The sequence below is a fragment of the Microcebus murinus genome, chromosome 14 (genome assembly GCF_040939455.1).
Source record: "Microcebus murinus isolate Inina chromosome 14, M.murinus_Inina_mat1.0, whole genome shotgun sequence".
NCBI classification, from domain to species: domain Eukaryota; kingdom Metazoa; phylum Chordata; class Mammalia; order Primates; family Cheirogaleidae; genus Microcebus; species Microcebus murinus.
The window spans coordinates 25,572,001-25,596,166 of record NC_134117.1 but is presented as its reverse complement, the minus strand read 5'-3'; the positions used below and the strand labels follow the sequence as shown (position 1 = coordinate 25,596,166).

At 52.3% G+C, this 24,166-nt stretch overlaps 1 protein-coding gene across 3 annotated transcripts in view; it reads left to right on the top strand.

Moving 5' to 3' along the window:
• The window catches only part of PAX2 (paired box 2), an 89,733-nt gene extending 67,849 nt beyond the window's left edge, over window positions 1–21,884 (top strand). For all 3 annotated transcript variants that reach the window (XM_076009847.1, XM_076009849.1, XM_076009848.1), the window contains 5 exons: window positions 1,586–1,761; window positions 3,764–3,890; window positions 18,670–18,771; window positions 21,005–21,091; window positions 21,590–21,884. In XM_076009847.1, the coding sequence (XP_075865962.1) occupies window positions 1,586–1,761; window positions 3,764–3,890; window positions 18,670–18,771; window positions 21,005–21,091; window positions 21,590–21,711 (614 nt within the window). In that variant the 3' untranslated portion in view covers window positions 21,712–21,884. The remainder of the gene's footprint in view (window positions 1–1,585; window positions 1,762–3,763; window positions 3,891–18,669; window positions 18,772–21,004; window positions 21,092–21,589) is intronic.
• The last annotated feature ends 2,282 nt before the right edge of the window (window positions 21,885–24,166 follow it).

Sequence of the window (24,166 nt, the reverse complement as noted above, 5' to 3'; positions counted from 1 at the left end):
CACATACAGACCCTAATTTATCTGGATGTTTATATATGTACAACTGCATATACACAGAGAATACTCACACAAAAGGGACAAATAAATTTATCCCATCTCAACTCACACACAGGGATGCATACACCCTCTGAGACCGAAAACTATTCCAGATCCTTATGTAGAAAAAGCCACAACCACCAAGTTTTGTGTCATAGGAATGTAGGCATAGCATGGCTTGATCCTGATCTTGACTTCTCTCTCTCTCTCTCTCTCATATTCTTTCTTTGCTTTCCCATCCCCTCCAGAATAGAGCGGGGAGGGAAGATGGGAGGTCCTGTTGGGAAGTCAGACCCCATGCTCCATCCGCGAGGCCAGCAAGGGAAGGTGGCTGCAGGTTGAGTTAATCAATATGTAATATTTTCTATGGTCTCCCGAATGATACTGTACGGTGTTACTGTATATAATGCAATATTGATTATATCATATCGTATAATCACCTATAAACTGATATATATAACAGTCCCAGAGGAACACTCTGGAGCCTCCAGCATGGGCTGGCTCCAGGCCCAAGGCTCCCCAGCTGGTCTTGGGCGAAGGGAGGCCAAGGAATAGCTGAGCTGATGCTGGGGGCACCAGGAGAGTTGCAGGGTAAAGGTTCAAGGAGAGGCAGCAGAGCAGGCACTTTGTGAATGCTCTGAAAACTTCCAGGGACCTGATGCCAGAGGCAAGGATAGCAGAGTGGTGAGAACCCCTGGGCAGAGCATGACATGGACACACAATTGGCCTGCAGCCCCAGGGGAGCAGACACTAGTGTAGCACTACTGTGGTCCTTCCTTTGTGGAGCAAGTCTCAGCTTCCATGGAGACCCGCAGGAGGAACCAGGTGGCCTAGGAGCTGGCTCCTCACGGAGGCCTGAGCTAGGGTCCAGGTCAGAGACAGAGGTTGACAGGGTGGCCAGGGCACACCAGCATCCACAAAGGCCCTTCTGCAGCCTCTGCCCTAGGAGGGGCCTTGCTGAGGAAGTGATGCCTCTTTCCTCCTGCTCGGACAGTCCTGGCCCAACACAGGCAGAACCACAGGCAGAACGCCTTGGCCTTGCTTCCAGAGCCCCTCCTTCCTCAGTGGTGAAGTTAATTACTTCACCCAGTCTCCATGTTACACTCAGCCTCGGAGATTTGATGATTTTCAACCCTTGGAATCAGTGGAACTGAAATTCATCTCAGAGCCGAGTTCAATTCTCCACAGGCTCAGCAACACTGGTCCGAGACACCCCGCTCCTCCCAGGGCTGACGCAGCCGAGGGACAGACATGATCTGGGGAGATGGCCCTAGGAGCCCCTCTGGCGCTACCTCTGCCTAGTCATTCCTGATGCCCCACACCGTGACCACATCCCCTTCTCTTCCCAGGCCTTCAGAGGCTCTGGCCTCCTCAGCTGGCTCTCTGAAGCAGGGTCAGCCTCCTGGCCTAGGAGCTGGGTTAAGGGGTCCCAGTTAGGGTGCAGAGCCCTGGGGGCCAGAGCCAAGCACCCATCACCTTTGCACACTGCGCTGTTTCTGCACCTCTGCTGGGCTGGTGCTAATGCCCCAAGTGTCCATGTGTTCTCCAGATGTGTCTGAGGGCTCAGTTCCCAATGGAGACTCCCAGAGTGGCGTGGACAGTTTGCGGAAGCACTTGCGAGCTGACACCTTCACCCAGCAGCAGCTGGAAGCTTTGGATCGGGTCTTTGAGCGTCCTTCCTACCCTGACGTCTTCCAGGCATCAGAGCACATCAAGTCAGAACAGGTGAGGAAGGAGCTTTCTGCTTGTAGCCGTGGAAAGGAACTGGGCAGAGCAAGGCCCCTTGAGAACTTGTACAGTGAATGCCGCATGCATACCCAGCATTGCATGTGTTGCATATGTGTGCACCGTGCATGTGCAGTGTGAACATACTTGCACAAGGACATTCTGGTATAGTTAAGAAAAATCATTATGGTATGTATAGTAATTAGAAATGATGAGTTCTGAGTGCAAGAGTATGGCCTTGGATAAATCTTATCTCCTTTCAGAGCCTCAGTTTCCCCATCCTTAGATGAAGGGCTTGGACCTGTGGTCTGTCAAGTCCCTCCCAGCTCTGTCACTCTGTGGTTCTGGCACAGAGTACTCAGAAACATTCTCTGGCTGTGTCCCTTGCCCAATCTCCCTCAGGGTCCTACAGAAAGTCTGCACAGGCCTGTGGGGCTCTTCTTGCCCAGCATCACCGCTAGCCCCGTTGGTCCCATGGAGCCGGTAGGTCCCCAGCTCGGCACAGCTCCAGCACGTTCCTGCCCTGCATCAGCATAACCCCCAGCACACTCACTCAAACGTAGAGCACACTCCCCTCCCTCCCTCCCACACGCACGGCCCAGCCAGGCCGAGAGCCGCAGCGCAACACGGTGTGCTGTGCTTGCACGGGCACACACGCGTGCGCGCAGACACACATGCACGCCGGTGCAGCCCTCGGCGCCACCCGGCTCAGTTCCACTCTCAAGACTCCAACAGCTCCCAGCCACTTGCCTTTCTCCCCGCCCGTCCTTTTATCCCATAAGCTGTTTGTCTTCATAAAACAAAAATCAAAAGTCTTTTTAAGGTGCCCTGAGCCATAAACCAACAAAGGAGGAGCCGGCCAAGGCGGGCGGCTCAGTGCACCCTCCCCGAGTCCCCGGCTGTATTACAATGAATAACCTTTATTTACTTTCATTAGACTATTAAACACCAGCACAGTCATTTTTCCCCCTGAAACTCGGAGCAGGGCCCATAAAGCAAATCCGAAGCCTAATTGAGTTCATTTTAATTTCTCTCCGATCACAGCGAATTACTCTGGTGATAAATCAGGGGGCAGCTTCACCCCCAGTAGAAGGCCTAATTTGCAGCTAATTACAAAACTGATTTCTACAGGAAGATCAATACGAGAAGGAATTGGAAATGACGAGGCAATCCCGTCCAGCCAGGGCGGGGAGGGGGCCCTCTGGGGGGGCCAGGAAGCGGAAGGGAAAAAAACGGACCCGAAAGAGCAGAAAATCAGTTTTAATTTAACGTAATATTAATCAGAGCAACTTTTCCTGCTTTGTGCAAGCTCCTGGGCTGCCCAGCTCTGGGGTCTGGCTTGGCGGTGGCTGCAATAAAAAGGCAATTACCCAAGTGTTTCGGGCAGGACACCCTTTCAGAGTCAATGACTGGCCCCCTCCCACCCTTCTGTTAGCCATGTGGACTCTCCCCCTCCCCAATTTCATACCCCAGTGCACAGGCAGAGAGTGAGGGGCCCGTGAGGCTGTCTTTGTTTGTTTTTAAAAAAGGGGCGCCCGCACCCAATCAGCCAGCCCAGCAGTGCCAGGCTGGAGGTCCCACTAGGCCCTTCCCATAGCTACTGCCTCTGCCATCATGTCATGGTTTGCTCCTCCTCCCCAAGGCTCCCTACCCAGGGGGACCTTAATACCCCGTGCCTCTCAGCAAGGGGATCCCCACTGCTACATCTGCCCTTGGGGCTTCTTAGGCAGGTGATGCTACAGGAATGTAAAGGGTGCTGGGGATAACCACCCAAATGCATAAGCTGCACCTCTAGTTTCACCAAGTCACGCCGGCCCCCATCTGCACAAAACTCTCCATCATACGCCAAGCCCGCCCCGCCTGCTCTCCCTCCATCTGCCCCCCCATCTCCTTCTACCCCATCTGGGAGGGCTCCCCTGTTCCTCCTCCCCATCTGCACACCGAGCCCTTTCTCTGTGTGTGCACATCAATAGAGAGCTGTCGCTTTTCTCTCTCCTCCCAGGGGAATGAGTACTCCCTCCCAGCCCTGACCCCTGGGCTTGATGAAGTCAAGTCGAGTCTATCTGCATCCACCAACCCCGAGCTGGGCAGCAACGTGTCAGGCACGCAGACATACCCTGTTGTGACCGGTAAGGGGGCTTTCAGGAGGGTGGGGCCTCTGCTTTCAGTTGCGGGGCGCCTTGGCCCATGCCATCTGGGGCCCAGTGTGACGACAAAGCCCCCTGCCACGGTATCTGCATAGAGAGTGAGCCTCCCAAACCAGGGTGCTTCCGGAGCAGATGTGTGCAGATATGGGGAGAAAAAACTGTGGTCAGGGCATCTGTGGGCTCCAGCCTGGAAAGGCTCAAGCTAGGAGGGCTGCTGGGATCTTTCTGCCTAGGCTTTGCCTTTTATTTTGCCTCCCACAAGGTGTCCAGAATCCTGAGCCTCTGGTTAGGACCCGTGCAGAAGAATGCAGAGGGCAAATAGGCCAGGCTGGTGAGAGCAGAGCATGGGTGCCCAGTATCCAGCCTCCACATGCCTGTGTCCCCAAGGCTCCGGGGGGCCCTGCTGCCCTCTCAGTCCTGGCAGCATGGGAGGCTGTGGCTTTGGGGTGAGGGCATGGCGCCCAGCTCTGTGGGGCTATAGATGAATGCAGTTATTCCAGTCTTTCTCTTGCTTCCCAGACAAGTTATAAGACCAAGTCTTGATTTCAAAGCCAAGTAGGGTCAGGCCTGATCCACAGTTAAATGCAAAGGGAGGGGGCACCATGGCCAGGAGACCCCAGGATTAGCAGCAGCAGAGGCAGTTAGCATAGAAGGCCAGGTGGGGTCCAGGGAAAGGCCAGCGGATGAAGCTCCAGGCTGCAGGGTTGCAGGCTGCAGAAGGCACCTGGCACTGCAGAAGGGTTTCCAGGCCAGGAGAGTGCCCAAGTGGGAGAGACACACATTGAAGTGTTATTAAAATTCACCTAATTATTCTGGAGACACTAAAGCCAATGTGCCGTTTGTTCCTTGGGAGACAGGATGATTGAGAAGGGTCTCAGTGGGAATTGGGAGACACTGAGGCGTTACCTGCCGAGCCAGGCAAGCGGAGGCGGCCTGGGGCCCTGGCAGCGGGGCTGCAGGCAGCCAGCATCACCGCCAGTGGCAAAGACAGGGAGCAGGCACAGTCCCCGCTGTGGGACAGGGCCCCAGTTCTGACTGGGAGCTGATCTGAGAGTTTGGCTGCACTTGAGCCTGAACCGGGCTGTGAGTGGCCACCCAGCCTCCACCTGGGGGCTTGGGAGAGCACTGCTGTTAACTTCCCCAGCTTCTCCTTAACAGGGTGTCCTGGCACAACTGTTTCCAGCCTAGATGGAGGGGAACTCTTTGCCTAGGAAGTCAGAGGCTGAGTTCTGGAAGTGTTGGAGGGCTGGAATGGGCTTTTGAGAGCGACAACCTTAGCTGGGTTAGCCTGGTGAGGGTCCTCAGCACCATCCCTCCTTAGCCCAACTCGGAAGCTCTCTGACCTGCTGAGTGTTCTGACCCAAGGCAAAGAGATGACCCAGGCCAGGCTTCTTTTCTCCTGATGGGCTGGTAGGTACAGTGGTCACTTTCCAAAGGTGGATGCCTCAGGCAACTGGCAAAAGAATCCAGGAGACTCCTCTAACTCCAGCTGTGCTTCCCTGTGCTCAGGGCCACAGTCCAGAAGTGGGGGGACTTCCTAGGGTGGAGATACAGATCTTTTGGGTGGGGCTCCTGCTGCAAGAGCCACAGGGGCTGGTGCAGAAAAGTGTCTCCACCTTGAGCAGCCCCTACCCGCCTCCCCCCTATGGCCCTGGAACGGTCCCAGCTCAGCCTGGGAACATCTCCGGCTGATCCATCTGGATCCAAGTGTGAGAAAAGTTCATTTCAGACCCAGCTTGACATTCCCAGGTGGCAAGTTAGCACTAACATCTCAATCTGTATGCGACATTTCAATCAAGCGAGGAGTAACAAAAGCAGAACCATTAACATTCGGAGCTGTTCACCAGTGGTAATGACGGGGAAACTCGCTCAGAAACTGGAAATTACCAAAAACAGAGAAGTGTGTGGAGGATGGGGGAGGGGAGGTAGGAGTGGGGGTAGGGAATGATTTTTCCACACTCAGGCCAAGATCCAGTGTTTGGATTAATAGTGCCATTACTCGAGAAAGGGCTGCAGATTATCCTCATTCTTAAAATGTTTTTGCTGGCAATTAAACTGCTGCAGTTATTGATCTTTGTTGATTTTATGTCCTCCTAATTTGCATAATCTATTAAAGATGAATGATTCATGATGTGTTAATTATGGGGACAAACAGAATTTGCTGGAGGTACTGTCAAGGTGAGCAGTGGGGCATTGCCTGGAGGCTTCATGGGCCATCTCAGGAGTGGGTCCAGCATGTTAGCCTTCGGGCCAGAACTCTGTGGGCAGCAGAGAGCAGTGATGCAAGGAGGACAGACACAGGACAGGTGAACTTTGGGTGAGTGAGTTCTTCTAGAAAGATGTTGGCATCTGTGAGAACTGGGCTTCAAGCAGTGGCTGGGTATGGCAGAGGCTCTTGGTGTATTTGTAGAAATCCCCCTCAAAGAGTCTTAAAAAGCTTATTTTGTTGGAGAACATTAAAGACTTTGGTGAAGGAAGAAAAAGGGAGGCTAGGCTCTTTCAGGTAGGCAGGTGACACTGGGTAGATGTGTGCAAAAAAGCTGAGGGAGCAGGGAGGTCATCATGTGCCCACAGCCTGGCTTGGGAGTGCCACGGTGCTCAAAGAGCCCTCTTCACTCCCCACATTGCAGGCACCCCACCCATCTCCTTCCCCAGGACAGGCAGCTGAGGCTGCAACCCTGAGGGATGCGTGTTAAGGAAACTGGCCCAGGAGTGGCCTAGCCCAACTCGAAAAGCCAGACCTTATTGATATTCCTGCCACCTCCTGGCACTGGAGGCTGATTTCAAACTTCACCAGCCACTTGATACAGCTGTTCCACAAGGTCAGGACTGAGAGGAGAAAGGAGTCTGGACTATTGTGTGGAGAGGAGAGTGGGGCCCAGTGGTCCAGGACACAACTAATCACATTGCAAGCTAGGGTGGCTGCCAGGGGCTAGGGCTCAGCCCCACAGCTTCCCCTCCCCACCTTCCAGCATGGAACCAAGGAGAGAGACTGATTTTTCTGAGTGGTGTTTGTAAGTTCTGCCGAGATTTTAATTTCACTGCATCACAACTCAGCAAGCTGCCAAGTCAAGCTGGTTATTTAAATTTATCACCCACTTTCCCTTCCGCCGCTGGGCTGCTCTAGCTCAGCGGCATCTCTTCTCTCCAGTCCACGGCTCTAGGCTGCTGGTCTGGAACGGAGCCGAGTCTCTCCTAAGTGATAAACAAAAAGGGACCAGCTACATGAGAGAATGGGTCAGGGGCACTCTGGCCCCAGGCTTCCTTGTGCTGGCTGGCTGTGGCCGGTACTTCCCATCACCTTCTTACCCCTCCAAAGGATCCACAGGGGGCCGCCATCAACCTCTTAGTCATGCCCAGGGCTGCCAGGTCAGGGCACCTGCAGTGAGGACTCTGGCCTCAACTGCATGCCGGAGCCTCATTCCTTCAAGCCTCCCATCACAGGTAGAAGAGGTAGCCCCACTTCCCCATGGCCCCTCACCTCGACCCTTCCCTCCTTGTGCCTGGCTGGGGCTGCAGTGACAGAGGAGCACGCACAGACACTGGCAGTGCTGCTGATCTGGGAGGTGAAGATGAGAACTGGTGCGGGAGATGAAGATGTTCTGAGCAGTAGGGAATCCCTTGACCCAGTGGAAGTCCACCCTGAAGGAGAGAGCAGGCTCCCCACCCTGGATCCCAGATGGAAGCAGTGGTTGAGGAGGAAGTCAGCGATTGTGCAGCTCCGTGCCCACTCTAGAAGCTGGGGGACGTGCCAGTCCTCAGAGCTGCTGCACCCAGTGGGCTTCACTGGCCTCTAGTGGGCATCGCTGCCAAGGACTGGGAGAGCCCTGTGCAAGTGCAGTTCTCCCACCTTATTGTAGTCGCAGAGAGGCGATGGAGGAGTAAGAGTGATATCTAGGAAGCAGGCTTACCAAAACAAACATAGTTAGATAAAATATAACAACAAAATGTGTTAATACACAGCCACATTTCACTCTGTGGTGCCAGAAACAGAGGGAAACGCAGAGCCAGAGCGGTGTGCGAGAGACTGCTGGCATCACACTAGGGGTGGAGCCTAACTGGAAGATGTTGGGGTTGTAGCACACCAGTCAGGAAACATGACTTTGGGTCCAGGAGAATCAGGAAGCTAGAGCTGAGTATTACCCTGCATAAGGCCAGGAACAGAATAACGACAGCACTGTCCATGAAAGTGAAACACACAAACTCATTCTAACAGTCCAGGGAAGCGAGAGGGGGAAGAAATGTCACCATGAGAAGTGGGGACCCCAGGCACCCTGGATCAGAGTCCAAATTTATACTATGAATATGTTACAGGAACTCCAAGCGAAGAACTTACATAAAAATTTATCCAGTAACCAACTCAGAAACCCCAGCAGGAAGGAAGGCAGACCTTTTTGTAGAGACATTCTACAATCTAAAGCACTTGGGACTCCCACAGGAAAAAAATCCACCACTAAAGATGAGCTCACTATAAAAAATCATACACCTCATAGGAATAGAAACTCTCATGAGGGAGAGTTAGCAGAAGCAATAGGGCAATTAACACCCCCTGAGAACTGGAGATAATAAAATAATCCAAAAGCACTATAAACTAAGCATGTTTAATACTCCAAAAAAGATCAAAGAGAAATATCAGTTGTGTCTTCATCACAGCCCGGATCCCTAAGTCTCCTGCCCCACCAGTGCTCAGCAACTGTCAGATAATGGGGACAGCAACGGGCAAAGAATGGAGAGACCACACCATGGCTTATTGCCTGGGGTTTAGGAGGCAAGGAAAGAGCTGAACCTCAGGCAGTTCTGGGAGTGGAGTCTGTTCCCAGCTTACCCCAGCTCCCAGACTACAGGTTTCAACAGAGAATCTTACCTTTTCTTTGGGAAAATGTCTGAACATTAGAGAGCTAGGGACAAGGACAGTACTTTCCTCCCCAGTGAGTGGGGGGAAAGCCTCATTAGCTTCCCTACCCTAGCAGGGAGAAAGCGGTTTTATTCCAGAGCTTGGGAGAAACTTCTTTCAATGCCTAGAGAGGGCAGCTTGGAAGGAAGCTGTAGCTTGGAAGGAAGCTGTAACTAAGATCCCGGAGTAGATGCGGATGCTGCCCTGAGGTAGGGAGAGGGAGCAGAAGACACTGGTCTCTGCAAAGCTGGCCTATTTGAATGGAGGTGGGAGAGGCCACTGAGGCAAAGTTCACAGCTGGAAAGCAGGGGCTGGCCCCAGGGGCCTGGGGACCAGTAAGAGCAGTGTGGGTGTAGCTCCCGAGAAAGGATTGCCAACTCTTAGAAGCTCAGATCACTGCCCACATGTAAGATGGTCTGCCAAGTGGACTTTTAGCAGATAGAGGTATGGACCCTGGGAAACCTCCTCCTACTACTCAGGGAGTCCTGAGGACCTCCAGGAACTGCTTCTTTCCTGTAGTTAACAACCCCCTTCCAATGCAACTGCATTTCCCTCCATAAAACAAACAGCTTAGCCCTTGGCCAGCCCCTCTGGGGGAGGAGAGGGCAATAAAGGCCTAGAAATATTTCTGAAGGAGGCTGGGAGTCTCCTAGTCCTGTCTGTCAGCTCAAAGCCCCTGATTAGCTAGAGGAATTTAGGGCACAGACATCAGAGCTCCTCTCCAACCTTGAAAGGAGAGGGCTAGGGCAACTTCAGACATGTGGAAGCCAGAGAGCCCTTTATTGTGGAGGCCAAACCAAGCCAGCGGGCTCCTCCTCAGCACCCACAGGTCCTAGACCCTTCATTGAGGCTGAGGAGGCCCAAAGAAAACAACAAGCCTCCTTCCCATACCCCTGAGGCCTCTAGCCACATCCCCAAGGACCTCTCTGCAACCTCAGCTCTGATTTAATTACCGGGGCATTTCCATAGCAATGAGACATTGACAAATAGGCAGCTGCCCTGGGCCTGCAGCCTAGGAGTCATTGGATCAGGGTTCCTTCCCTTCTTCCTTTATCCAATCCACTTCTGGAGGTAAAGGATGTTGAAAAGAAGAGGCACTAATCCACTCCAGGGCTCAGAGAGTCAGGCCAAATTTGAGCGGAATAAAAGCTGTGCCACCCAACCTCCAGCTCCAAGCCCATGACCACATCTGTGCCTACCAGCCACACTGTGATACTGGCCTGCTGTCCCCAGGAGATGCCACAGCAGAAGCACATAGGCCAGGAATGGGCTGCAGAGAAGAGGAGTGTTGTGGGGAGGGTTTGTGGGCATCTTAGCAAAGATGTAGGTCTGTGGTCTTCTAAACTGAGCTCAAATTTGACCCATTACCATGGACCTTTCTTCTCACCTCCCTCCCTTCACCTCTTCTTTCCATCCTTGAGGCCCAAAAGGCTGAACACGCCAAATGAACTGTGCTTGTTCCACACAGTATGGTCTCAATAACGCATTTAGAGATCAGAGAGAGGCCAGTCTGAACTTGAATAAAAATATTTTTAAGAAATCAATGATCTTTATATCAAGTGCACATAGTAGCCAACTGAGGCTAAAAAAGGGCACCTAATTAAGAATACTGGACACTGCTTTCATGATTAGCTAGTAACCTAGGGAAACTTTCAGCTGTTGTAGATGCTGTTTAGAGATACTTGGGGTGTTCCAAAGGGGAGTTCTCCAAAAGGGGAACCTCTAGCACTAAGCCTGTTTAGTCCATTATTTGGCACTTTCTAAGAACAAAAGATCAGCTAAGTCTGTCAGTCAACCCAACCTTTTCTGAATGACCAGAAATCCTAATAGTGGTGTCCCAATGAACGATACAGGTATGTAGTGGAACCAAGGGCTCAGAAATGTCCTGGTGGCCTCAAAGCTACCTAGGTAAGACCTGAAACCTGTTTTCCCCAGAGGGCCAGCCACTCCCAAGGTGACAGGAAGACCCCCCTCCTTCCCCAGGGTGATCAGAAGCTTTTCTTTCTCCACTGTTAGCTATAGCCTCAGGACAAACAAGCCAGGGCTTTTTTAACCCTGAGCTTTGGGAGGCAAGCTCTGCCACTATTGACACTTCTGAGAGGGCTTTTCGTGCCTTCAGCCCGAATCCTCCCCTCTCCTCCTGGTGGCTGTGGAGGCCGGGCTGGTGGGCAGGGAGGGAGGAAATCCCGGGGCTCTGGCTCTGAGAGCAGCCTAATGCTCCAGCGGCTTAAGTGGCCGTTTTCCTTGGGATTAGGGTTTCACTTACACAGAGAGCCTGAAAAACGCTGCGCTTTCGGAAGGATTAGAGCTGACAATTCAGTGCTCTCAGAGAACAAAATAAAGCCGGAGAGGAACTGGGAGACCTGGAGTATCAGGAGACTGTGCAAACAGGCTTAACCTCTGCCCACCCAGCACGAGGGTCTCTCCTGCTCTGAGCCCATCCGTGAGCCAGGGCCCAGCCTCCCGAGTGCCAGCACCTGCCCGGCTCCAGCCTTCATTCGAAGGCAGCATAGGGAAGTGAACTGAGGAGAGGGCTGGAGACGTCTCCTCTCTCCCTGAGCCTCAGTTTCCTCCTCTGTCAGATGAGGGAGTGGGACTAGAAGATAGCCCTTTGAAAATGTGATTCTCCCCAACACTCGCTAGTCTGATCCCAGGATTCTGATGCCTTGGCTCCATCCAGGGACCAGCTGAGGCGGAAAGAAACCACCCCGTGTGAGGCCGGGGCCAGCAGCTACACAGCCCAGACGAGGGCAGTGTGCTGGGAGAAGGGGTGGCAACAGCATGACTGGCTGTGTCCAGCTGGTTAGCTGTCAAGGTGCAGACCTCACTGAGCCCATAGGACACGCCAGGGACTAAAGTCCAGCTGTCAGTGGAAGCCCAGATCAGCTGCAGGAGCTGCTGCCTCAAGCTGCGGGCACAGCCCCCTCTGCTGGAACCGGGCGCAGGCAAGCTTCCATTTGAGTGTGGGGCCAACACAGTGAATGGGGCTGGGGGCGCTCACACAGTGCCCCGGCCCCCAGAGGACAAAGCCTTGGGAGGATTTAGAAACCTGGGAAATAAGAAACAAAATGAAATATGTAGAAAACTCTTTTCCTTCCCTTTAAAAACATCTTGGACAGATTTAAAGTTTGTTACTTTAGTGTATTATGTATAACTTGGATGGGTCATAAAGTGATCCTAACAGGTATAGTAATGTAAAGGAACAGTAGACTCGGGCAGTAATTACAAATCTCGTAACTGTGTGTGCTTATAAGCATTATAAATGTGTGTGTCAGATGCAGGCACAGACTGCCAACCTTGAAGAAATCTAATGTCTCCATTTTCACTACCTTATGAGAAGCAGACAAAACTTGAGGAGAGGATAGTAAAACAAGAGTTATGTTTTCTGGCCTTAGGGTCCTCCATGGTGTCAAGTGGGTAGCAAAAGTACTCATTTTCAGAGAAAGATGCTGAGGAAAAGCATCTCTGAACTCATTGAAGATAACTTCTGCTGTATAAATCTATGTCTAATAAGTCTTGTCTGAGCCATCACTAGCAGCAGTTTCTGCTTCTTTGGTGGCTTCCTTTTTATTTCTTTGATCTTCTGAATGCTGACATTTTCCTTGACTTGAGATAAGCCTCCCTGCTACTGCACGTTATTTTGCTGTTCTTTGTATGATCTTGTTTCTTGGTAGAATTCAAGTAGTTGCAAATAAACCAGTGTCTTATGCAGAAGAACAGAGGTTCTTTTGGTTTTCTATAAAGTGCTTATTAATCTTTGAATCTATGAATATTTTTAAGAATATGATAAAAGCCAGGTACCATCTACCCAGAAAGATGCACATATATGATACCTATAACGTTTAATGCGTAGCTTTATATGGAACCTCTGAAGTGCATCTGTGGGGCTCTATGGGATCAGTAAATCCCAATTTAAAATCCTCACTGTAGAAAATGGAAGAAACTGAAACACACGAGAAACAAGAAGTGACAAGATGTTCTGCTAGAGGAAAGGTTAGCTTATTATGATCCCAGGTTGCTTTCCTGGACCAAATACCTATCTATTTTCTGGGTCTACAATATTAAAGAATATCATTTCGTAATCAATTCCCAAGTGTGCTGCTGGTTCTCTAGTCCAGGGCATGCTATCCAGCTGTGAAATCTTGAGCATAATACTTAGCCCCTCTGAGTTTCAGTTTCTTATCTTTAGAATGGGAATTAAAACCATGTCAACATCATGGGGGTGATATGGTGATTAAATGAGATAATACATATAAAATATGAAGAGCGGTGCCCAGAATATAGTAGGTGCTCAATGAATGCTAGCTAGTCCAGGTGCAAGTAGAAACAGGACTCTGCCCTTGGATCTTAGACCTGACAATGAAAGTAACACAAATTATCTGATTACTAAAATTTTTCAATTTCTTAATAAAGTCTTTCACTTTGCTTTTCTGTACTTGTTAAGAGGAGCTGCACTTAGATTCTCCAAAACAGTTGATTTGATCTGGCCCATTTGGTAAGGAATGTCTGACAAAAGTGCACTGTCTGATTCAGATGTAGTGATTGCTGTAGAAATTGGCTTTAGAATCTTCGGGGACTTCTGCAGTTGAACTGAGAAGACATCCTCATCAAGTACAGTGCTTCTAACACTTCTGGGTACTTTAAGATTCTCCGCTACTACTGTTTCTTGAAGAGCCTTTGTTTTTTAGAAAATTCTCAAAGGAGAGCAATGCTTCACCCCATGGAGTTTTACTACAGACTTTTGGTGTCAGTGTTTTATTCTCTGTGCCGCTTTTTCCTTGCCTTATCTTAATGACAGCGTGATAATAGGAGATTTTGTTGGATGACTTCTTTTCCTTTTCTTTGGCTCTTCTGGGGAGTATCTGGCCTCATGTTATCATTAAGAGGCAGTGTGGCATAGATGTGGCTTCAAACTTTGGCTCTGTCATTTACTAGCTGTCATTATGGCCTTCTGTGCCCTCATTTCTTCATCTTTATTTATTTATTTATTTTTGAGACAGAGTCTCCCTTTGTTGCCCAGGCTACAGTGAGTGCCGTGGCGTCAGCCTAGCTCACAGCAACCTCAAACTCCTGGGCTCAAGTGATCCTGCTGCCTCAGCCTCCCAAGTAGCTGGGACTACAGGCATGCGCCACCATGCCCGGCTAATATTTTCGATATATATTAGTTGGCCAATTAATTTCTTTCTATTTATAGTAGAGACAGGGTCTCACTCTTGCTCAGGCTGGTTTTGAACTCCTGACCTCGAGCAATCCGCCCACCTCAGCCTCCCAGAGTGCTAGGATTACAGGTGTGAGCCACCACGCCTGGCCGGCCGATTTCTTCATCTTTAAAACAAGGAAGCTAGACTGATGGTCTGGAAGGCTCTTCCATCCTTAAACACTTTGTAACCTAGGCTGGACATGATAACTCATGCCTGTAATCCCAGCACTTTGGGAGGCTGAGGCAGGATTGTTTCAGGGCAGGATTTCAAGACCAGCCTGGGTAACATAGTGAGATCCTATCTCCACAAAAAATGTTTTAAATTAGCAGGGCATGGTGGCATGGGCCTGTCGTCCTAGCTACTGGAGAGGCTGAAGCCAGAGGATCCCAAGAGTTGGAGGTTACAGTGAGCTATGGTAACACCACTACACTCAGCCTGGGCAACAGAGTGAGACCCTATTTTAGGAGGAAAAAAAAATCTTTGTAACCTTAGAAAGTAAGCATCCAACATGAAATACCCATCCTCTTGTAAGGATATGTGGGTTTTTATCCATTTGTGATTCCTGGTGCTGTTTTTATGTGACTGGCATTGTCAGTGAGCAAAGTGAGTACTTTACTGCTTTCATATTTTATAACTGATATAGTCTGCCATGTAACTGATTCCTCCTTTTTCTGTGCTTTTCCTTGTCTGTATAAAGGAGGTGGCTGTGCCGCCTTACAGTTTTAGAGTCCGTCTGCACTTCTGTTTGTCCATCCATGCGTAGTGCCGCAAAGCCCAGTGCTCTGTTGAGTCTTCCTCGCACAGATTCTATTAGCCATACATATTCTTTTACTAAAAGAGGCTTGCTCACAGAATGCTGCTGGGCAAATGGTATGACAGTCTTAGTAATTTGAAAACTTCCTGCAGTATGTGTTTTCCATTATTGACAACAGTGTTCCAGAAGAATATATGTCTCTGGCAAGAGTTTTTTTTTTTTTTTTTCTGTTCCTCAAGTGTCACCTGTGTACTAATGAAGCCATTGAGAGTGCTTTGTATGCAGTGGCTAGCACCTTTGTTGGCTCAGGGGTCCTGAACCGGCACTTCTTCATGGTGATACTAAGGTCACAGCACCTGCAGCGGCAGGAGCACAGTGACATGCAGAACACCAGGAAGTGTGCCTGCTTTTTCTGCATCACGGGCCTCTTCTTTCACATTTTAAAAAATTTCTGAGGCCAGGCACAGTGGCTCATGCCTGTAATCCTAGCATTCTGGGAAGCCGAGGCAGGCGGATTGCTCAAAGTCAGGAGTTTGAAACCAACCTGAGCAAGAGCAAGAGCAAGACCCCGTATCTACTATAAATAGAAAGAAATTAATTGGCCAACTAATATATATATATAGAAAAAATTAGCCAGGCATGGTGGCGCATGCCTGTAGTCCCAGCTACTCGGGAGGCTGAGGCAGCAGGATTGCTTGAGCCCAGGAGTTTGAGGTTGCTGTGAGCTAGGCTGATGCCACGGCACTCACTCTAGCCTGGGCAACAAAGTGAGACTGTCTCAAAAAAAAAAAAAAAAAAATTCTGCATGGCACTTCCCAGCTTCCATTTGTTAAACAGAATTTGGAAATGTGCCTTTCAACCAACAGTTCAGTGGGTGGATTTCAGCATGCAAAAGTTTCTCCGTGCTGGAAATGGCCTTACCATTTTGCAAGAGATAAAGCCAGCAGAAATAAACTTTGCAATAGCACTGCCCCCAGGTTAGCTGGAAACACTTTCTAGGCATCCAGCCTTTCTTCCTTTCTCTTAAAGCTAGGGAGATTTTGTGACAAAATCTTAGATGACAAGGAATTCATGTGTGACAGGCTGTGGAAATCATGCAGCTGAAAACCAAAATTCAGATGCATTTCAATTCCTGTTTATTAAGGAAGAGGCACTTTCCTTTTCCTGGCTGCTTTGTTGACTTTAAGATTACAGAGCAGGATAAATTGCGTTTCTATATCTGTCTAACTTCAAAACCTCTCCATCTTCCCTAACTCTCTTCTGTTTCAGGCCTTTTTTTGACCAATAAGTGTCATATCGTTAATCTCTCTAGAAATTGATAGATATTGCTGTCATTGTCCACTTTAGGTCCACTCCACTGAGATGGTCAGAAAGGGAGTGTACCTTTTATTGACAATAGAAGCCAATAAAAGAAAACTCACAACAAAGCAAACACAAATTCTTTCTTCTATCTCTCTAGGAGTCAGAAATGATCTCTTGCTTGGCAGTTCTACTCTGTTCTTGAGTTTTAGGAAATGTAAGATATTAGCTACACTAGATAGGTATAAAGGAAAATCATTCTATTGCATGATAAAGCTGTCACAATATATGAGTCCCTCACTGTAAATCTCTCATCCTATAAAAATTCATAATATATTATTTAAACTTTTTTTTAAGAAGAAGCAGATTCAAACATTTACATTTTGTCTCAGTCCTTACCTCTTTAAAGGAGTCCAACATATATGAAAAAAATTATAACCCATTAGGAATTGGCTGAGAGTACAATAGAATGATAAAAGACTAATCAGGTATTTATTGTGCATCCCCCATGTTCTCAGCTATGCAGGATAAAGCAAAAGACAGGGCCCTGCCTCAGGTTGATATGATGTATTTGAAGAACCAACCACACTATGAAACAAGGCTGATGCATTATGAAATATAATGGCATGGTAAACCACAGAACACAGATGCTACAGAAGTTTGCAAGGGAGAAACTTCCCTGATGGGTAGAATGATCAGGTTTTAAGGCTTTAGCAAGAATCAGAGGAAAAGGTCATGACAAAAAGCACAAGGGTTCATAACACAAAAGCCAGTGAAAACAGTCAAATTAAACCGGGGGGGGGCGGGGGGTGAGAATCAGAGCTGAGAAAGTTGAGTGGGGAGAGTACCTGGGAGGCTTTGAAAGCTGCAGCATTTTGATTCAAACTGTAGACTATAGGGAATTGATGATGGTTTTTACAAGGAAAGTAGTACGATCAAAACAATGTTTCATGAGGACTAGCCAAGTAGCCACATTGGGGACAGATAGGAGGGGGAAGAATGTGGAGGCAGGGAAAAGAAAAAAACTGCTATGGCAAACCAAGGGCAGGTGCTTAGAAGCTGATCTATGAAGGTAGTGGAGGAAGTAGACAGCAGGCAGATGTAAAGAGTAAAAACTGACAACACTTGGTGACGCACTTCATCTAGAGTGGGAGGAAGGAGGCTATGTCAAGGACTCCAAAGTTTTTGGTCTGAAGGTCTTCAAGAGTGCCGTTAGAACTGATTGGAGAGCAGATTAATCTGCTTTTTATCCTGGTTAGCTTTGAGATGACAGAGGGACAGCTAATGAAAATGTTTAGCAGGCTGCTGGACATGCAGAAACCCGAGCTGTAACTCTGTATTGCTGGGGAAGGATGACTCACTCAGATGTGTCACAGTAGGAGTCAGGAAACCCATACATCTCAGGAGTGTAGAAGGTGAAGTCATCTTCAAAGGGAGAGTGGCAAAGAGAGAGATGCTTTGGAATAGACATTGGGAGGTTGACGATTAGGGCCCAACTGATGAAAACAAAGTGAACCAGGCCAGGTATGCATGGTTCTGACTTCCTCCAGCCATGCCTTGCCTTCCCAGTGTTGGGCAGAGGTAGAGTGCTACTGGCTGGAGAGCAGGATGAGGGGCATCTGGAGGGGATAAAGAGGGCCCAGGAGAGGAAAAAGGGAGTATGAGAGAAAGGAGAGAGCAAATTATGGTTATTAGAGATCAGAGCATGCTAAATTGCAAAGAGAGGTGGTGACCCCTTCATAGCAATGCAGGGCCCAACCAAGGAAGGGAGGTCAGCTATGTTCCAGAAGGCATGTCTATGAACCAGGGACCTCCCTCACATTGACTCGTTTTGCCTCCACTCCAGGACACTGCTAAGGAAAGCCCTGCCTCCCACCCTCCAGGCTCTAGCTAACAGAGGCCTCCAGGGACACAAGTCCAGCAGCTGGTGGGGCAGCAGATTTTGCTCATTGGAACTTGATCTGATCCACTTACACTGTTGGCTCAAAGCTTCTGATTCACTTCAGGGATGGTGTTCTATCATTTAAATGCCATAAACACTAACAGCAAAATAGCCCACTGGCTGATCCCCTGCTCTCCACACCTGCCAGGCCCAGCACCTGCAGCTGCACTTGGAGAGGACAAGGAATACCCATCAGCCCCTATAGAGGTGGTGGTGGGGTGTCCTCTAAGCCTGAAGGAAAGATGAGGTGCTAGGGAGAGGAGAGGCAAACAAGATGATAGAGGTCCATTTGGCTACTGGAGAGACCACAGCTGAGTATCTTGCTGAGAAGGAGGAGTAAAATCAGGTCATCTCCCTCTCATCTCCATCTGGGTTTGGAATGCAAAGAGATACAGGCAAAGGCAGACACAAACACACACACACAGAGATGCAAAGAGCTACACAGCGCAGGGGTGTGTACACAGCTGATCACAGAGAGAGTTTAGCTAACAAGCTTAGACACATGCAAAGGCACGACTGGACCTGCCCATTCAGGTACAGAGCTGCACGCATACCCCCCCCCCACACACACACATCTGCAGAGCTTTCCTCTTTCCATGGAGTACCCTGGTGTGAGTAGAGGCAGGCCCCTCTCTTCCAGACCTCACCCCTTCCCCTTTGTGTTTTTCCAGGTCGTGACATGGCGAGCACCACTCTGCCTGGTTACCCCCCTCACGTGCCCCCCACTGGCCAGGGAAGCTACCCCACCTCCACCCTGGCAGGAATGGTGCCTGGTAGGTGACAATACTGCAGCTGCCTAATCTAGGTGGGGGTAACTAAATTGTGGGTGAGCTGCTGAGTGGTCTGTAGTCTGAGGCTGGGGGTGGGAGGAGACCCAACATCCTGGCCTGCAAACCACTGCTTTCTGTCCCTCTCTCTCCCTAGAGGCTGCAGTTGGTCCCTCATCCTCCCTCATGAGCAACCCAGGGAGAAAGCTAACAGAAATGCCCCCTTGTGTGCAACCCACTGTATGTCATGGCCCCTCCACAGCGCCCACCCACCCAGGCCTGTGCCCAAGGAGCACTCAGCCTCAGCTCCGCCCTTAGTGCCCCAGCCCACCCCAGCCAGCTGACACTGCTTGGAAGAGCCTGCCCTGGTTTCCATAGAAACTTGGAGCCAAGAACCATTTCCAGGGGCATGTCAGTCACTCAGACAAAGCCACCCTGGTCCACACCAAGCCACAGGGGAAGACCAATGTGAGAACCTACCCCAACCCAGAGAGAGGAGGCAGCTAGTCCCTAAGAGGAACAGAGGACAGGCTAGGCAGGAACTAGAGAGACTGTGGCTTCAGAGAGACAAGCCAGAACACCCTACATCTCAGAGGAACCCACGCCCTCACTGCTCCTCCCAGGCTCTGACCCACCCCTTTTCTGAGAGGAGCTGGGTTTGGGCTGTGTGGATCAGAGAGGCAGAGGCAGTCTGGTGACTGCAGCTGGAGGTCGTGCTGTCCCCTACCCTTCACCCCAGATGGGGGGGGGGACTTGAAGCCAAAGACAGCTGAAGTTCCTATTTGCATAATCACCAAAAAACTCTCGTCTTAAAGAGGGTTAAGACTCACTCAGCCTGCAACCCACTCCCTCCGGACACCCTCTGTGTGGCCTTTCCCTGAAGTTGGACTCTCATTGGTGGGGGAAAGGAGGAGGGAAAAGGATAGAGGAGGGTGATTGGCCCCATCCATCCAGGGACATTCAGGGACAACCCTGGGTAAGCAGAGCTGGGGGTAGGGGCGATGGCAAAAAAAAAAAAAATGATGTTTGCTGCAGGGCGTTATGGAATAGGGGCTGAAGGGAGTTGGAGGTGTGGGTGAAGGGATTGCTGCCCAGATTTAAAGGAGGGGAAGTAGAAGCCTGTGGGGGGGCAAGGAGATGTTGTGGGGGAAGGTCCCAGCAGTGAGCAGATGGAGGCTGGAGGAGGTCTTAGTGAGGTGGGGGTGAGGGAGGAGTGGGGAATGGGGAGGTGGGGGTGGGGAGTCTGCAGGGAGGTGGGGATGAGGGGAGCCGCAGAGAGCTCATGGTGGCAAGGGGGGAGTCGTTAAACAGAATCTAGTGCTGATGAGGAAATTACACTTGTTTCATTAGCGATGGGGAAGGAGATAGCTCAGTTCCTCTTGGTCACAGTTGAGCTCAGAAGCTCATTATCCTGCTGCACGCATGCTTTCCCTCCTCGTCAATAAACAGGCTTTCCAGTGGCTGCATCCCCCACCCCCACCCCAGCTCCCTCTCAGAGAGGGGCCCCTTCTCCTCTACTTAACCCGCGGTTAGGGATCACTGTAAACAGTCTGGGGTCATCACACAGGAGAAAGGGCGAGGGGGAAACCCGGAGGCCTGGCCTTTCTCCCGCGGAGGGAGGGAGGCAGCTTCCGACGGCTCCCAGCCCACGGGCCCTCCGCTCGAGGACCAGCGAGCAGTCCACCTGCCTCCCGCCGCCTCCATCCCCGCCGCGCGGCCCGAGTATCCAACCTCTTGAGGCGAAAGGCAGGAGGGGGTTGTTTCCCAGCAGAGCCCCCACCCCTTGTATTGGCACCGCGCCAAGATGCCACTCTTAGCACTTTCTGGGACAGTGTAACCAGGTATTTCTTCGCCAACCCAAGGCCCCTGCTTCCACCCCATGGGGCTGTGACTCCTAGAAGCGGGGTGTCCACTATAAAGGCTCTTGGTCCCCAACACAGCGGGGTGGGCACACCTGGACAAACCCTTCCTGGGTAGCCCCGAGCGAGCCCCGGGCGGGCACGAGCCTCCAAAGTGTTAGGCGCATCGGTGCTTCCCACCTCCGCCCCCACCCCCGCTCTCCCCACGCAGACCGCGGGCTTGCCCCGCCTCCGCGCGGCCCGCGCGCCCGCCACGGCCATTACCCTGCCTGCGACACCTGCGCCTCAGACCCGGAGCTGCTTGAAGAATCGGCAGGCGGGGCTCGTCGGGTTCGCCCCGGTGTGCGCGTGTCTGATCCCCACTCCCCACCCTCCCGCAGGGAGCGAGTTCTCCGGCAACCCATACAGCCACCCCCAGTACACGGCCTACAACGAGGCTTGGAGATTCAGCAACCCCGCCTTACTAAGTGAGTACGCCACCTGGCTGGCCGGCGGCTCAGCGCGTCCGCCCTCCCGCCCTCCGGCTCCGCCGAGCCGCTTCCGGACACGGGTCCCACTCCAGCGACCTGACCTCTGGGTGCCCGGCCGGGCCAGGGGGGCAAGCTCGTTAGTCCAGCACTGAGGCCCAGGGACCTCTCCAGGATGCCCCCGCCTCCCTCCCCTCCCTTCCTCTCCTCTCCCTTCCTTTCCCTCCCGGGTCGCTAGAGGCTTTGCGCCACCTTCACTCTCAGACCCCCTGAAGGGCGCGCAGCCGGGCGTCCCCATCGGGTCCTTCTCCCGCCACATGAACGCGGCTCTTCTCGGGGCGACTGGCCCAGCCAAGGTCTCCCAGCCCGGATCAAGCCGGACCCCAGCCCCGGGAGGTCTTTGCTTTGCTTTTCTTTCCTTTTTTGTTCTCCTGTTTGTCCTCTCACCCAGCCCATTCTTCTCCTGTGTTAACTTCCAGGTTCCCCTTATTATTATAGTGCCGCCCCCCGGGGCTCCGCCCCTGCCGCTGCTGCCGCTGCCTATGACCGCCACTAGTTACCGCGGGGACCACATCAAGCTTCAGGCCGACAGCTTCGGCCTCCACATCGTCCCCGTCTGACCGCCCACCCCGGAGGGAGGACCGACGCGACGCGATGCCTCCCGGCCACCACCCCAACCCCATCCCCGTCCCAGGACCCGCGCAACCCTTCACCTCACCCCGTCGAAGGCCCGACAGAACGGGCGGAGCCGCGGGCGGGACCCTCAGGCCCGGGCCCGCCGCCCCCAACCTCGCCCGCCAACCCTCCCCGCCTGCCGGGACTGCGCGGCGCCGCCAGGAGGGCCGGGCCCAGCTCGCCCCGGCCTCCCTGGCGCTGGCCCCGGCCTCCCTGGCGCTGGCCCCGGCGCCGCCAGCCACCCCGCGGACTCGGGCCGGCCTCAGGCGCCCGCGCCGAATACGTTTCTGTGACACACAATCAGCGCGGACTGCAGCGCGGCCCAGCCCCGGAGCAGCCCGTCTTGGACGCTCGCTCGGGCGCCGGGAGGCTTCGCTGGAAGGGCTGGGCAAAGGAAATTAAGAACAAAACGACTTTCTGCAGAAGAAGGAAGAGCCCCTTGTCGAACCCTTGGGAAAAAATGCCCTACCCCGTGCGCCAGCCATTCTGCCCCACCCCCCGCCTTCTGGGTGTGCCCTGCCTCGGAAGGTGGAATGGAGGCGTGGGGGTCGGGCTCTAGGAACGGGCTTTGAGGGCGTCAGGTCTTTCCAAGGTTGGGATCCAAGGAGAGCAGGCCCCAGCAGCCCGCACCGGCCGAGCCGACTCCTGGCTCTTCCCTGCTCCACCAGGACTGCCTCGTTCCCCAGGGCCCAGGCACCGCCTGGCACGTGACCTGACTCTAAGTCCTGCCTCGCCCATACCTCAGCGTCTCCTCCACCTGCTGGCCTCCCAGATTGCCCTCCTGCCCGTCCTTTGCCCATCCCGCAACGCCCTGCATTCCTCCCCCTAACTCGCCGCCCCCTCGGACGCTCTCCCGGGCCGCCGCAGGACCAGTTTCCGTAGGCCGCGGTCTTACCCCAGCAGATACTTGATGCCCCCGCCCCCGCCCCCGACACAGACTCTCGATCTGCCAGTGGTGGGAGCCGCTTCTGAGCTGGCATCCGAGCTGCCGCAGGGTGGAAGTGAGAGGCTGCCCACTCCCCCACCTCCAGCCTCCTCCTCCGGCAGGAACTGAACGACGGAACCGCAAAAAGTCTACATTTATTTAATATGATGGTCTTTGCAAAAAGGAACCAAACAACACGAAATCCCCACAGGCTGCTGCTTCGTAGAAAGACGGTGTGTGTCGCGTGAAGGCGAACTCCTGTGTATATAACCCCTCCCCCCGCCGGTCCCGCCCCGCCCTGTAGAGCCCCGGCCGCCCGCGCCCCGCCTGTAGATGCGCCCGCTGTCTGCGCTGTGAGAGTCGCCGCTCGCTGGGGGGAGGGGGGACAGCTACACTCCCACTAAAGCACAGCACGTCCCGGGGGAGGGGGGCATTTTTTATGTTACAAAAAATTACGAAAGAAAAGAAATCTCTATGCAAAGTGACGAACATGGTCCTGTGGACTCCTCTCGCCTGTTTTGTTGGCTACTTCTCTGTACTCCCGTGTTTTCGCTCCTTCCTCGCGGCTTCTCTCCCCTCTTCATTTCTCTCCTGTCTGCTGCTCTCGCCCTCTGTCTCTGTCTCTCTCCTCTGTCTCTCTAGTCTGTCTCCGCTCCTCCCCCTGCCTCTCTGCCCAGCCCTGCCCGGCCGCGCAGTCCTCGCAGGCTAGATCGGAGGTGGCGCTCCGGCCCCGGCTCGCCCCCTCGCGGCCACCCGCCCCGCCCCGTAGTTGCTCTCTCGGTAGCGGCGATGCGCCCTGCATGTCTCCTCACCCGTGGATCGTGACGACTCGAAATAACAGAAACAAAGTCAATAAAAGTGGAAATAAATAAATAAAAATCCTTGAACAAATCCGAAAAGGCTTGGAGTCCTCGCCCAGATCTCTCTCCCCTTCGAGCCTTTTTATTTGAAAAGGAAAACGAGAACTGGGGAACTGCCGGCTCCCAGCCAGGCTCCAGTGGCCAGGGCGCCGAGGGCCGAACTCCGAGGTCCGGCCCATCCTAGTCCCGTAGGGCCGCCGGGCAGAGGCGCGGACCCCGGCCCAGGCCTAACCTTTGAAAGGTCCCCGACGGTTCTGGTCTCCTCGGCCGCTTTCAGCGCGTCGGTTCGTTTTGATTCTTTTTCTTTTATTTCTTTTTTTTTGTGCACATAATAAATAATAATAATAATAAATAATAATAATAAATAATAAAATTTTGTATGTCACTCCCCATGGCTCCAGGTTTGTCTCTCCCTGTCTCTGGGGCGGGCCTCCCTTCACACTGGTCATCCCCAGTAACCCCCTCAATGATCCTCCCAACTACACTCCCACTGCGACCCCCTCCAACTCTTTCGCAGACATCCCGGCAAAGGCTGGGACCAGCCTGCCCAGCAGTAGCCACTTTCCATCACACACCCCCGTCCTTGGGGCGAGTTCTCACAAAACTTCAGAGTAA